The sequence below is a fragment of the Cygnus atratus genome, chromosome 1 (assembly GCF_013377495.2).
Source record: "Cygnus atratus isolate AKBS03 ecotype Queensland, Australia chromosome 1, CAtr_DNAZoo_HiC_assembly, whole genome shotgun sequence".
Taxonomy (NCBI): Eukaryota; Metazoa; Chordata; class Aves; order Anseriformes; family Anatidae; genus Cygnus; species Cygnus atratus.
This window is the reverse complement of record NC_066362.1, coordinates 139,622,863-139,638,586: the sequence shown is the minus strand read 5'-3', so window position 1 is coordinate 139,638,586 and position 15,724 is coordinate 139,622,863. Positions and strand designations below refer to the sequence as shown.

At 37.5% G+C, this 15,724-nt stretch overlaps 1 protein-coding gene across 31 annotated transcripts in view; it reads left to right on the top strand.

Annotated features, from left to right (window-relative positions):
- Positions 1 to 13,637, top strand: part of INPP4A (inositol polyphosphate-4-phosphatase type I A) — a 120,721-nt gene extending 107,084 nt beyond the window's left edge. For all 31 annotated transcript variants that reach the window (XM_050716308.1, XM_050716329.1, XM_050716361.1 and 28 more), the window contains 3 exons: positions 2,694 to 2,806; positions 3,160 to 3,314; positions 10,691 to 13,637. In XM_050716308.1, coding sequence (XP_050572265.1) covers positions 2,694 to 2,806; positions 3,160 to 3,314; positions 10,691 to 10,823 — 401 coding nt within the window. In that variant the 3' untranslated portion in view covers positions 10,824 to 13,637. The remainder of the gene's footprint in view (positions 1 to 2,693; positions 2,807 to 3,159; positions 3,315 to 10,690) is intronic.
- The last annotated feature ends 2,087 nt before the right edge of the window (positions 13,638 to 15,724 follow it).

Genomic DNA, 15,724 nt, shown 5'->3' with positions numbered 1-15,724 from the left:
TTTGGTCATGTTCTGTTGATGACCTGTACAGAGAGCAACTGACATTTTTGGGAACTTCTTAATCACTTTCCCTCTGCTTATTTGGCACTTGCATGAAATCGTTGCATCTGTAGCCAACAACAAAGAAGTCTAGAACCTGAAAGAGAGACAGTAGCTACAGGCTTGAACTTCACTGGCTGTATAGGAAAATGTCTTGCTTACTCTGTTTGGAGGAGGCAGTGGAATAAGCTGCCCCAAGAAACGGTGAGAATTCATTGGTTTGTTATCAGTAGTACCAAACATCTTGTAAGCTGATTTCATGGGTTCCACAACTGCAGTTTATTGCAGAAATAGAATATTTTGATGATGAGCTCCCTTTTCCCAGTTGTTCACAATTGCACATAATAATTTCTCTGAAATTTAGCTGCAAAATTTTAAACTGTGTTTTGCTATATGGTAGTCTAGCATCAGATTTTCTTGTAAACTTCAGAAGTTAATTAGTTAACATTGATTTTTCTTCCATTTCTCTCCCCATTCCTTCCTGTTTCTGTCCATAGTCTTTCATAACATATTTCTCATTCAGTTCCTTCCTCTCCTTTTTGGTTTAGCTTGCTTTTTTTTTGACTTCAGTCTTTTTCCTCATTCTCAAACCTCTTATGCAGTCATCTGTTAACTTTTGCCTTTTTCTGTAAACATCTTTTATTCTGCAGTCTGTTTTCCGTCCTGTAATGTGTTCATTCTTTTCCATGGCTTTTGAATTCTGTTTTATCGTTACACTTACTCTCCTCTGTTTTTAAGGAGCACCGGTGCCACAACTTTGACCTTCTCATTTGCCAGTAACACTTACTCCTTATACCAGAGGTTTTTCCTCAAGCAACTTGAAATTTTGAATGAAACTAGAGGCAGTGTTGGTGGTGGCAGTGAGGTGGTGTTGACATGCACCTTAACAGTAAAACAAAAGAAAACAGTCTTGTGTCCACCTGCCTTTTCTCCTTCAGTCCAGTTACCTGTCATTACACTGAACTTCCTGCCACATGAGATGAATACCACTAAGGGGAAAAATCTGCCCTCTGCCTAAACTTCATTCTGTTTCACTGTTTGTCCTGGGTCAGTGCAGACATATTTTTGCAATCCAGCTTGGATAAATGTTTTGTGGTTATAAACACTGAGCAAAAATTTGGAGTAGAAGTGTGAAAAAAATACTGCAGGTGTCCCAGCAGATTTGTTAGAGATACTCTGTGAAAAGCTGGGACTATATGGACAAATCTTGGGATTGTGCTTGTCCTAAGAAAGGTCTGAGAGCATGTTTGGTACCTCCTCTGTGGTGATATTTGGGTTGTATGTAGTGAAACATGCTTTTCCATGAAGCTTGTCAATAGAAAATGTTTTCTTTAACTGGAAGACAGGTGCTTGTTATGAACAGCTGGTAGTATAGCCTGTGTAAGTTTGGGAAGAAAAAAAAAACCAACAACAAAAAAGATCATTCTAGGGGTCAAGTGAAGTATCTGCTGGCAGCTTGTGGAAAACGTTCCCTTCGAGAACAATGCATAAGGAAAGCTGATGCCTGCTCCACTGTCCTTTTTCTGAAAAATGTGTGCTATGAGTTCTAAGCACTGCAGAATTTCCAACAAGCCAGCTACTGCCATAGTTGCTCCATTAGATCTCATTGTCTTTAGACATACCTGGAGAGATGGTCTGTGCCCTCTTTTCAATCACAACTATGTCTTTCCAGGTGTATAGTTTATGTAGAGCAGACCAGGACAGGCACAATATTAGCTTACATACTATTTGAGATGAGAAAAGATGTGTCCCAAACTAAAACCTCATATACCACCCATGCAGGGACTTTTTAACACAGCAGTTTTCTAACAGTGCATACCACCTTATTTATCCAGTCGCAACTTTAGTTGGTGTCCTCTGTAGATAACCCTTAAAAAAAAGAAAAAGACCTATTTAATACTTATCGTTGGTTGTCATTGAGTACATTGCTACATGTGTGAGAGACAATGTGTAGCACTTCAAACATGTAGGCATGAGACGGCTGTTGAAAACACTCTGGCATACCGAAAAATTTCAACAGCTTTATTTTCACTTACTGAAATATTAATAAATGAATTTGGCAGTTCTATTGGAGCGTGTGTTTCTTGTAACGGAAAACTGCCTAGGCTGCAAATTGAATATGTGAGCAGAACATAAACTGATACCTTTAGAGTTTCTGTGGAGACATATATGTTATCCTATCACCTCTGAGGGGGGAATAATACAGTTACATGTTTATGCACAGTTCAGAGCAGTATGTCAAAGGAAGTATGTCCAGGACGCACCAAACAAGACACTATACTAATCTTTCTCCCTTTGTTCCCTCTATTACTATATTGCCATCATTATTCTGAATCTCTGAAATTTTAAATAACCTGAATGCATATTTCCAATTGAGTTTAATTAAACTTGAATTTGATTTGTTAGTGTTACTAAGTAATTAAGAATTGAGTTAGTTGTAAGCTTTGATAGCTTCAAGAAAACATGACTGCCTTTCCAAGGCATATAGGAACACTTATACATATAAGTGCATATATATATATATATATATATATATATTATATATATATAAGGCATATAGGAACACTATAGGAACACTTCATATAGGAACACTTCTCTTTATAAAAGTGTTGAATACAACTACATAAGTGGAGTTTGTGTTTTTTGTATTATAGGTCTACCTCGATCTCGTAGTCAGACGTGCCTGCCTGAACTGTTAAGATTTCTGGGACAAAATGTACATGCAAGGAAAAATAAGAATGTTGATATCCTTTGGCAAGCTGCTGAGGTATTTATTAATCTAAGCATCTCTGTATAGTTCAGTTGATTTTTTTGTATATGTGCCTATTTTCTCCTTTTTTATTACTGATCTATTTAGATTTTGTCATTTGCATGCATGTTGCTTGGAAATGCTGCCTTGCTCCCCTGGCAATGGGGAGATAAAGAAAATGTTCTTATTTTCACATCAGTATTTTCCCTACAACTCATGCAACGAAGTACTGCTGCACCAAAGTTGACAACTTTTGACATCACAGTCCTACAAAAGATTTGTATCTATCTAGGGAGGAGAAATACAGGTGTGTTCTCTGATGGAAAGTTATACTTGAGGAAGGAACGATGAATTTCATATCTTTTTTCTAGATATGCCGCAGACTAAATGGTGTTCGGTTTACAAGCTGTAAAAGTGCCAAGGATAGGACTGCCATGTCGGTCACCCTAGAGCAGTGTTTGATCCTACAGCATGAACATGGAATGGCCCCACAGGTCTTCACCCAGGCTCTGGAGTGTATGAGGAGGTAAGAGATTGACTGTGTCCCTTATTCCTAAATGAGGAACCATGCAAACTGCAGAGGAGCAGTGGTGTCTGTTTCTATCAAAAGAAACAAAAAGAAAAATAAAGCTAGAAAACTGCAAAACTGGCTGCTAGGATTCATCCCTCACTTGCATGTATTAGTGTGTTTTATATGGTAAAGCTGGCAGTTCCCAGATTTGCATCAGATGGGTTTTAGTTTTCAATAGTGAATTGGAAGTTTTCAGAGAAGCATGTAAAAACATGTTTTCAGTTAATGCTGAGCTTACCAGAACAGAAAAGTGATGCTTCTCTGAAAATTGTTTACTGAGGTTGCCTTTACTGTCATAGTAGTGGGTTTCTTAGTTCTAGATTAGGCAAGTTTGTCCGAGGTGACTTGTATGTTGTTCGTTGAAACATAGACACCTGCAGTTTGCACTGGTTTGCCACCATGTATTCTTTAGCAGTGAAACACTTTGCTCACTGGGCAAAATGTTAGTGTGAGTGTTTCACAATACAGCACCCAAATTTCATCACAGCGTGTCAGTGTGCTGTTTTCATATCGATATAATGATGTTCTGTATTCTGAAGCAGCAGAGATGTTTGCAGAGTTAACTACTGTACTAAAAAAAATCTGTTTACTGTTGTTCAATGCCTTGTTTCAAGCACTGCTGGAAAACTCCGTAACTCACATACCAAAAGAAAGGATAAGAAATCTAGCTTTAGTCTTTATCAATGTAGTTCAACAATGCTGTTCAGTCCTGTTTTTCAACATTCACTCTTACTGAATGTACTGTACTGTGTGTCTTCTCACCAAATTCTCTAGAGTGTTCAATTCTCTTATCCTTTCTGTATGTTTTTGCTGTTTGACCCTTTCTTACTCTTCAGTTACTTAGAAGGAAAATATCTCATATAGTAGTACTTGCAGCATCTCACACTAAAAATTTGATTTTCATTTCTACATCTAACTGGATGTCACCGGACTTTTTTATTTTCATGTTTTTGCTGCAGTTTTTGCTGGATCATTACACAGTTGCTCCAGGACATGAAAACTGTGTATCCAGAGACTAGCTGAACCTTAATATTAGAAAAAAAAAAAAAAAGACAGCTTGGACCAGCTTTGTGAGGGAGAAGTTACTGACTTAAAAATGGAGCTAAGTGTCTCTCAGATATCTCATTATTTAAATTATGCAACTTGTTGACTGAGACACCTGAAACAAAAAGCTTTGTTGCACAGTTTCAGTAAAGTTGTTATTAAAACAGTTTAGTAAGTTTTGAATAAAAACTGAACAAGTATGTTGCTAGAAATCTTGCTATTTTCTTTAAGTTGGTTACTGAGTTAATATTTTTTAATGCAGTCATGGTCACAGTAGAGAAAGAGATTAATAATAACATTGTTTTGGACCGTCAATTTAATTTAACACAAAATCAAAAAAAACATTGACACAAGAAACACATTGCTTTATGTCGACCAACATTGGGATGTTGAAAGTGGGCCAGCTTAATCAAAACGTTTGGCTGACATTTTCTAGCAGCATCAGGAACTTGCTCTAATAGGTGAAAGATGTGTCATTCTCTTCTGTTAAATTGTTGACCAAGAGGGATTGTGCAGAACAAATACTGAGTAGACCTGATGGAATACAAAGATTGGATGGGTTTTCATCAAGCCCATCACTCTTCCTCACATCTCATTGATTTTCAGGGTAGGACGTGATTTGTTGTTGTTTGTGTTTTTTTTTTAATAAGTTCTCCAATTCTATTCGGAAACAATGGCACAGAATTAACAAAGCTTGAAGAGACATATAGGATTACAAAACAAATATGTAGGAACCCAACTCCACCCAAAGCCATTTCAACATGGACAGGATGACCTGACCAAGATGACATATACAAGAAGTGAAAGAGTTGCAATTTACTTTTAGGGCATTCAAAAAACTTCCTTTTTCTGTTAACTGGGACCTTTGATTTATGTAGTTGTACTAGAAAAGGAAGGCTTGGTTCAATCTTGAATCCTTCTGAATTTTCTGGGCCAGCTGGAAGGTCAGGGAAGAAGTTAGGAGAGTCAAAGACTTGAAGTGTTTCATCTCTTTGCTGGGAAGTTTCCAGAGAAGAAAAGCATCTTTTCTTACAAGATCCTTTTGCTCTATGGGCTGCAGTTTCCTTCAGGAAGTATCCAGCTATTATGTTGTGGGGTCCTCCATGTGAATATCTGCCTGGCCATGGTCCTTTCCGCGGGCTGCAGGGGAATCTGCTCAGGTGCCTGGAGCACCTCCTGCTCCCTTCTCTGACTTTAGTGATTGTAAGGTTGTTTCTGGCACTTTTTTTTTTCCTTGCTTCTCACTTCCATGCGGCATTTCCTGTTCCTTAAGTATGTTTTCCCAGAGACAGCACCAGCGTGGCTGCCGGGCCCAGCTGTGCCCTGTGGTGGGGCCATTGGAGCCAGTTGGAACCAGCCCCGTCCGGCACGGGATGGCACTCGCCTCTTTTCACAGATAGCCCCCCAGTTTGTCACTCCACCTCATTGCCTGCACCCAATACAAATATTTTGGGAAATCGCTCAGGATTCATGTTTTGGTTTTGGTAAAAACACATTTTTAGTTGGGCCAATATACAGAACTGTTCCTGAATCCTGGAGAATAAACCAAAGCACTGCTGCCTTATTATTCTTTTAAGCATACTGACAGTATATCAGGCGTATAAAGTTTTTCCTGCCTTTGTGGGAACCCTGGGGAACTGATTTTGTAATCTACAAACAAAATAACACAGGGCAGGTTACCTGACGAAGTGTATCCCCGGATAGGCCCTCTGTGCTCAAAGCAACGTTGGAAGCGGGGGCATAATGAGATGGGCTGTGCAACGTCTTCCCTTCACACGTGTACATTAGGGCACTTCAGAAGCAGGTGTTTTGGGAAGTGTATTGATACACACTTGAATTCATTCTGAAGCTGAAAAACAAGCGGGTGGTTTGGGTGTTGTGGTTTTTTTGTTTATGTGTTGAGCAAGTAGTTAGGAGGTTAAAGTATTTCACTGCAGCTCACATGGAAAGATGTTTGAAAGGGTCAAATACGACAATGGTTATTCATGTTCAGCTTGCTTTTCAGAGCTCCACTTTTTTGCAGCATGCGGGAGCATGGCAGAGCAGCATGGGATATTGCTTGGTAATCTGAAAGAATGAACATGGAAAACCATTTATGTTCAACCTACATGTGTTTATTTTCAGTAGACTACAGTACTTCTTTCTTATTTTTCTCTTTTATTCTCTTTCCCTCTCCTTATATCTGTAATTGTGCTGATATATATTTTTGAGATGTTTTTCCACTCTTTCTTTACTTCATATTCTGTTTTTTTTTGTGGCTTCTTCCATCTTATTTTCATCTTCTTGACCACCTTGTGTTGCCATCTCTTTTTATACATTCATTTGCATGTCCGTCTTCCTTTCTGTTTTATTTTCCCTCCTCCCAACCTTCTTCCTTTTCACAGCATTGGAACACGGGAGGTAGTCACCCAGAAGAACTTGAGTGGCTTGGTGCCCATCCGAGATTTCAGACTAGATCCCAGCCTCCTCTACTCTATTCCTTTACTAGCTCTCAGCCCCAATTTACTGATTGTGTGGCTGTTTCTGAGCATAGCATACCTGGTGGCCAGATTACGTTGCAAGTGAAGATAAAGTTAAAATAAAAACAAAAACAAAACAAAATATTGCTTGAATGTGTATTGCCACTTGGTACCTGCTGGACAAAGGAATGTGTCATAGCATTGTCTGCCAAGAATTATTATTATGCCTTACAATTTTACGTTTCTATTGTACTAAACTGTAAATATACATCAAATTATTTTATCAAAAAGAATTGTATCGAAACTTTAAATTATTGTTCTGCTTTCAGTGCTTGTAACATAGTCTGACATTTGGCCTGTTACCTCGTTACTTTAGCCGGCCTGAAGATCTCTTACCAAATATAGTTTTGTGTTATTTGTTTCATGTATTCCAGAGAAAGGAACTCTGAAAAAAAATTTGTATCTTTTGTATATCAAAGGTGTATGGTAATCTTGCCTTTCATTTTTATGAGGTATGAAGAGAAAAATAAAAATATGGGTGGGGTTTATAAGAAATTATAAGAAATTTATTTAAAGAAATAAACAAATTTCTACCTTCATTTGAAAGCATAATAGCCAAATTACATTATTATTATACAGTTTGTAGAACCATAGTCGTGTTCCTTTCTCATGGTTAAGTATGTTCCATTAGACTAGTATACCCACTCAAAATGCAACTTGCGGTGCGCTGCATGCAGAATTATTTCATTATATTTGTAGATCTGCGTTTTGTAATGTATTAAAGACATAATGACTTGTGGTTAGGGAGAGTATGTAATCGGCAGAGCCTGCTAATGATCCATTATCAGTTTCAGGTGCTTTGTTATATAACTTACTCTGGAACAGGGTCATTGTCATCCTACTGAAGTTAGTCTTCAGTATTTCAGGCGAAAAAATGAAGCTGTTAATTAGCTCCTTCATTTAGGTGGGTTCTAGGTTTTCCATTGGGCTTTGTGTTAATGACACTAGGCTAAATATTATTGTTATTTTCACTGTTAAGTGTTGGACAGCTTTAATAAATGATGATGTTGATAGACGGTGACTTAGAGATAAATGAATTATGGTAAGTTAACGTTTATTTAGGTGGTGATACTAAAGAAACTTACCAAATTTAGTCATGCAGAACGATGGTAGAAGAAATTTGATCACCATTTATATCTAACACCAACCTGGCAGATGCCTGTTTAAATTGAAGGGTTTTGTTGATGTAGTGGTCTGGAAGAGCTTGTCAATAGCAATAGTTCATCAAAAACCTAACCTCATTTAACATAGTTTGCTAATTTCATAAAGGGATTTACTTTGCTTGGTGCCTGAGATGACAGAAAATTGGGCTTGATGACTTGAGAAGAACTCTTGTAGTACTGTGATTTCTAATTTCTACTATTACTGACTCGCTCAGAAAACATAGATAGCTGCAGCTTGTATTATTAATTTTAATCAATTTTGAAAGCTCCTGAAAGAGGCAAGCCTAAAAAAATAGAGAAAAAATAAGATAAAATCAAATGCTGAATTCGGTAAATATTCCGACTAATTAAACTACATATTTATATTTGTGTCTTCATGAAATAAGGCTGTACAGTACACTATCTCCTGGTATTTTTCTCACTATTCTTCAAATGTTGTTTTTAAAATAGAAAAAAAAAAGCCCACAAAAACGTGTGTGTATATATATACACACACACACACTATTTATTTATTATTTTAATGAACTTAGGCAAAGCCTTACTGCTGATGAGATTTGAAATCATAATATGATGGTAATGGTCATTTCCGCATCCTGTGCTGCTACCCAGTACCACTGCATCTCTGCACAAATCATTTCTTGTTTCTGAAGAAGACTGGTTCATTTGCTATGTGTACCAAAATCTATTTTTTCACACACTGAAGGAATGTCAGGTTGCACTGTAGCCTTGTTGTAGCAATGCATTGAATGTCCTGGGTTCAGTCTAACAAGGTGTGAAAGTAACTTTAGCAGGAGCATCTCCACTGAACTCCCTGGAACAATAAATCTGTTTTAAAATAAAGTATGAAGTGACTTTGCTTGTGACTGTTGATAGGCCAGATTAGGACCGCCCCTAAATGAATTTAGAAAGAAAGCCTCGACCTTTTGAAAACAATGTGTTGGGGAGGGGGTTCCTAAACTTCAGTAGGGGCAAGTTTTGTTTTTCTTTTTAGCTCGGTTTGTGCTTTCACTCAGGGTTTCAGATTTAAAACGCTGCAGTGCATACTGCCCACGTGCATCTGGCAGAACCACGGCACATGAAATGGTGTGAAACATGCCTTTGTCACTGAACGTGGTCAATAACCAGATGCAGTGGAATAGGTAATGAACAGGACGATCCACCTCCGACTGAAAATGCTCAGTCAGCATCCTGTTATGTTTTATTTAAGCTTGATGGTTTCATTACTACACTGGAACATATTTTCTGCTAATTCTTGATTAATCTATTTGTCTGCAACAGTTGGCGAGGGTGTCTGTAAAACACAAAACAATGTCATAGAGGCAGTGTCATAATGTACGGTCCATTCTATAAAAGACCGTCACAGAATACACTGCAGAGACACATTTCAGACATAAACTGTTTCTTGGAATGAAAAGTTATGGTGCCAATACATTATGAAGCTAGGTGGTATATATGTATATGTATATATGTAACAGAGCTACAGTCGGTTTAATTAACCAAAATCAGACGAACAATGAGATCAGGAAGAGCACAGAGCTTTCACACTGAACCAGGATCCAAACCCTCCTCTTAAAAGAGATTACTGGCATTTACCTGATACCTGCTGCAGCCACCTCCAAGACAGGAGCAACAGGACATTTCCACCATAAGATTGTGTACTGTACACTTGGTCATGAACCTTTGCTATTAAACGGTTGTTTAGCTTCCAGTTCTCTATCAGGGAAAGATGTTCTCATGCAAGCCTAATTTGATTTATAATATATATTTAAAACAGTGCTTCCTCTTTGTATGTCTGTTTTGGATATAATCAAAGGAACTTTGATGTAGATTTACAATTATAAAGAAGCCTTATAACTGGAGTATTTTTTTTTTATCATAGCGCAGGACCTCTTTGTAATGTGGGGCAGTTGCACCAAAACATTGGGTAGAAGTTAAGCTCTACGTTCTGCACAGCTTTGTTTCATTGGGGTGATGACTGCCAACGCAGCCAATCTTTTTTGCACCCACACAAAGCTGCTATTTCATGATTAAGATTTTTTTTTTTTAAGTATGCTGGTTTTCAAGTCAATTTATGCATGCAGAGATAACTGGAAAGCCATTATTTTTGTATCAGCTCTAATCTTTAAGTAAGTTCTGATAATACCGACATGCAGGGAACAAGAGAATTACTTTAAAGCTCCTTTGGAGAGATCAGCAATTTTTCTTTTTCAGCTTAATGTACTAATAAATTAGCAGAACTGCTTTTAAGCAATCTTTTGGGATCCCTTGTGCAATGAAGCGGCATGTGAACTCCACAACAGTATACCTGGAAATACATGAAACCTCCGTAAAAGAACTTTTTCGGTAGATGCACTGCTGCTTTTTAGAAATGCAAAACTAGCAACCAGACATAGCATGTGTCCATTCTGTGTGCTTCTTACTAGCATTGTATGATGAGTCATCATTTTTAATATTTGCAGTGGCAAATTAATTAAACGCTCATTAAATATAACCAACTTTTTTTTTTAATGCTATAAAATAACCAGTTCATTTCATCTTAGTTTAAGTCTTTTTTTTTTTTCCTTTTTACTGCTGTCATTTTTTTGTGCTTGTTTTTTTTCCCCAGCGAGGGTTGTCGGCGAGAAAATACAATGAAGAATGTTGGATGTCGCAAGTATGCGTTTAATTCCCTGCAACTGAAGGCTTTCCCAAAGTATTACAGGCCTCCAGAAGGAACTTATGGAAAAGTTGAAACATAAGCATACCATGTCCTTTAATTGCTGTTCCATTAAAACGTGTGGATACACTCTAGATTAACACCTGATTTTGTCATCCAGAGGAGATAAATAACCTTTTTGTACGTTTCACTAGGTTATACAGAGCATGTTACTTACCGAAATGGAATCCATAGTAACAGTTATTCTGACACCTTAGCTTGAGAATAATGTGATGACTGTGCCCATTTAAATAGCCTCCAGTGTATGTAAGATGAACAGATATTGTACTACTCGATAATTACCTATATGCAAAGTGCTAGGTACCTCCTGGATGGGCAAGGACTCTATGAATGGCATTTAGGCAGCTGTTTCACACAACATCTTTTTATACTGAGTTGACTTGAGATTGAGCTTTTCATAAACTTTTTAAAACAGAGTAAAACTCAAAAGTTGTAAATAAAAAGAGATTGGACCCTAGGCAGTCTAATAACTGTAGAATGCATCGTTACAATCAAGAAACAGGTGTTTAACTTTTAAAAATAATCAGCACAATAAAAGCCAGGAGTAGAAATCATTTCACTGTATATAGGATACCATCTTGATAAATGAAAGTAATAATACATAAAAGGCATATGAGGTCTAGTTTCTAGTTCTGTCCAAATAAAGACAAATTCCTGTCATTTTCAGCACAAAAGGACTTTAGCAAACATCTTAACCAGTTTTTAAAAGTGTTTTTCAAAAACATCATGATGCTTAACCATTGATGCCAGCAACAGTTCCCCCAGCCCTTCCCAACTATAACATGTTGAGTATGTCTCATGGTACTGTAAATTAATTAACACATTTTTTTTATCCATGGTTTTTTATAATCGCTTCTGGATTGTAAGCATTAGTATGTCAGGAGGTTAAATTTTTTTGACTGATTTTTTTTCAGTATCTGTCAGTTTGAAAATGCTCGAAGTGCCCAGCACATCCCTGTTACTCCATAACAAAAATTTGTTTCTGGTAGTTTAGGATTGTAAAAAATAGCTTTGCATTTTACCTTACTGAATGTTCAGAATCATGTGTGGGCAGCATGACTATTTTCAGAATATTTCTGAAGAAGATAGCAATGTCCCATTTTGATAGAAAGTAAGTCATGTGCTAATGCACAAGAACCTCAGATGTGTTCTAGCCTAAGACTAAGGTGATCAGTTTGATAGCATTTGATAAAAAATGTTCAACAGATCTCCTTGGAAATCATGTCCCAAAGAATGCCTTTGAAGATGAGATACCTTCTTAAAAAGCAGCTAAACATTAAGTTCCAAATTTTAACAGGATTAGATCATTCCTAGCTAGCTTCATCCAGCCCGCTGTGCCCTCCCCCTCTTGGTTTCTAGAACAGAAAAATCTGGTCGTTTGTTCTCGTGAGAGTAGCAACAGCCAGGTAAGTATATGGCTGGCTTCTTTCTCCCTCGCACTGATGTTTGTCTGTGCTGTCACTGCTCTATCAGTCATGTTCATTCTGCTCCCATACAGGTTTGGGGGTTTTAAGTCTAGCAGTTTTTGCATTTTGCTTTCTGCAGTTTAACACTGAGCAGCATGTCACAACGCCAGTTACGAGAGTTCTGCTGAACTAGGTTGTTACCATTTCTTCAGTCTTTCTAGGAGAACAAAACAAAAAATTCTGTGCAAATTCAATGCATTTGTACCCAACCCAAACAAATCATCCGTAGAAGAACAGTCCCTTGGAAACTTTATGGACCTGTTCTCCAACTAATAAATGTGTTGCTTTTTTGTTTTTTGCAAATATGTAAACAAATATGCAGTGGAAAAACTTTTCAGTGGGATTTCTTTAGATATTATTCCATTAGTTCTGCTCAACCTTCAGTCCCTGGCCTGTTATTAAATGCTACATTTATTTTTGTATAAACTATACTCTTTGTATCCCTTAGTTTTTATGAGTTGATGATTTTATTTTGTATATTTCAAATATAGTTAATATTTTAAGTCCTATGTTGTTACACTAAAAACCTTCCATTGTTCAGCTTCAGAAGAAAATACCAAGAGGTCTATTGTAACAATTAGCAGAGCCACTCTCTTAGGTTGTGGCCAACAATCATTAGATCTACTCTAGAGCTTAGTGAGCCTTTATTTATTTTGTATACCAGTGTAATCAGAAAAAGTTCCCGAATTTTCTATCTGCATGGTTTTCGCTCACCTTTTTAAAGTGGTGGCATACCAGTCTCGAGTATTGTGTTATTTTGTTTAAAATATTCTGATTTTAGTACGCTTACATGTAAAACATCATCGTCCAGCTAACGTTTCATATATACAACGGTGTCAGTACATGCACGTCAATGGCTTGTTTTAAAGGGCATAATGAACAGTAAGATCTTGAGCAGTTCATCGAAAAAGAAAAACTGTGAAACTTTAAATCCACATAGGAGACTTCACAGGGGTGAAGTAAGCTTTTCTGTTGCACAGGAGAGGCAAATTTAAGGATTACTGTAAAATGAAGTTCTGTCTAATGTTCTTTTTTGAGTAATTTTTTAAATTATAAAACATACAAAGGTAAAAAAAAAAAGTTGCCAAGTATGTTCTGTGTATGTTCTGTGAAAGTACCTACAGCACAGTTGCCTTTTGTTTCATTTATACATGTAAAATTATTGTATAATACAACACTGTTTTGTCCCAACACAATTGTATTTGCCAAGCTTTGTGCATTGAAATATTTTTATTTATTTGTTTTTGGGCAGTATTAATATATCATAAACATATGGCTACTGTTTTATATATTCTAGTTCATCCAATCCATGTATGCTGTAAATGTGCTAGTCTTTAGGATGAAAACCAATAAAGAACTGACAAGAATAACAGATGGTGGCTTACTTTTACTGCTTTGGGGGTAAATTGATCAACGCTTTCAGGTTGCTTGGCTTGACATGCTTTATCTGTCGGAGAATATATGAAGTTGTTTGTGGAGATATTTTTACACGGATGTGCAAGTTGGGAACTCCTAAACCCTGCCGCTATCAATTTTCTGCAGTGAACTCAGGCACTGGTTTGTCCCATGCGCTGTACAGTCTGCAGCAACAGTTAAAGAAGTGGTAAGAGATTTGGGGGTTTCGAGCTTGTTTCTTCTCCATTAATCTTCTGTAACACCTTCCTGAAGTTCCTTCTCCATTTTGCACTCTTTCTTCCAGTAACTATTCCTCCTCTCTTCTTCAGTCAACGCATCCCTACAGCAGCTTTGGTAGCTATGCTGCTTTTCAGTAGGGATGGGTTGTCATTGTTGATTCTCATTTTGATATCAGATCAAATAAATTTCATGTGGGAGTGTAACAGACAATCATCCAAAGCATTCGGGTTTCAATAAAATACAAAGAATAGAACATAAAAATTGAATTCTTATGTCACTGGGTTTTTGAGAATTGCCAAATATAATTTTACTTGTGTGATAGAAGACCGAAGGCCACAGATGGGGAATGACTTCTATGAATTTGTTTTTCTGGTTACACAAAGAAAAACAGTACCAGGGGAAAAACAAACAAACAAACAAACAAAACAACAACAACAAAAAAAAACAAAACCCCACTGATTTCGTTAAAGATGCAGAAAGAGGAGATGCTTGACAGGTGGGATTTCCTAAATGGAATATACAAAATACACCTACATATGTGTGTGGGTATATATACATACATTAGTATTTCGTGACTTTTTAACTGATGTCAAAAAAAGTTCATTTTAATTTAAAATAATCAAAATCCTACAAAAATAACATTTTGGATTTTGATGCATACTCATAGCAATGATGAGCACTAGGATTCGTGGGTCTGCAGAACAGAGCTGGTTCCCACGTTGCCATGAGTTTCGTTAAGCGATGCTTTTGACTTGGGAGTATTGATTAGTGCTTAACTCACCGGAGCCAACCGGGGTACCTGCAGTGACTCGGTGTAAGCACAACGTAACCGCTCTATTCACAAAGTGAGACCCTCAGGTGCTGCTTAGCATAAAATGCAGGGTAACCCCTAAGAATAAGGGTTAGTTACAAATGAAAAAGCATCGGGGTCTCTTCTGTGGGACAAAGATGCCTTTAATATTTGCATTGCCCTCTTCTTACAGGTGCATACAATACACAAATCACCAAGCTCAGCCAGCCACCAGACTGCATGTTTTGCACAAATACAATTCTCTGCCAAGCAGTTGCTCCACAGAAGATTCATGTGCTAAGGGTTTTAAATTGTGTTCCATCACAATAGAAGTACAATGCTTAAAGATTCGACTTTCATAACCAGTTTTTAATGCCCCAGAGCTGACGTACCAAACACGTACCTCTCTCCTAACATAAAAATGTTGCTGTGTAGCTCTTGCCATGAGGTGTTTAAAAGATGGCTGGAAGTTTAACATCACTAAAGGGCGATCTGAGCTGTTAGAGAAATGGTTTGTCACTGGTTTGAAGCTGATGTACGTCTCCACAAAGATTGCGCCTTTCCAAACCCAAGGCAACAACGAATCCAGGCAGCCTGTGTAGCTACGGCTATGTGAAGGGCAAGGGCACGTCCAGAGGTTATCACCACCAAGATGAGGCGCTGCTGAGAGCAGCACTGACCGCTCTCTAGTCTCTACATTCAAGTCCTTGCCATGACTTTTGCTGTGCTACAGCCTTCAAGCAAGACTTGAAGCTCTGGTACAGCCTTCCGAGTAAGGATGCTAACTGCGCTTCAGCAAATCACACCCGGTGTTGCAAAAGTAGCTTCCTACAGTTTCAGAAATGTGCTCAGACAGCAGAGAGGAAATTTTAGTAAGTACAAGACAAAAAATGCATCAAAGGATAGAAAACAGAGTACAAGAAATAGCAAAATGCTTCTTTAAACTGGAAAAAAAGTTGTCATCAGAAGAAATTGAAGGTAATTCTGCTGACCACAAATAATAAAGCTCTTTCACCATTTTTCAGTTTGCGG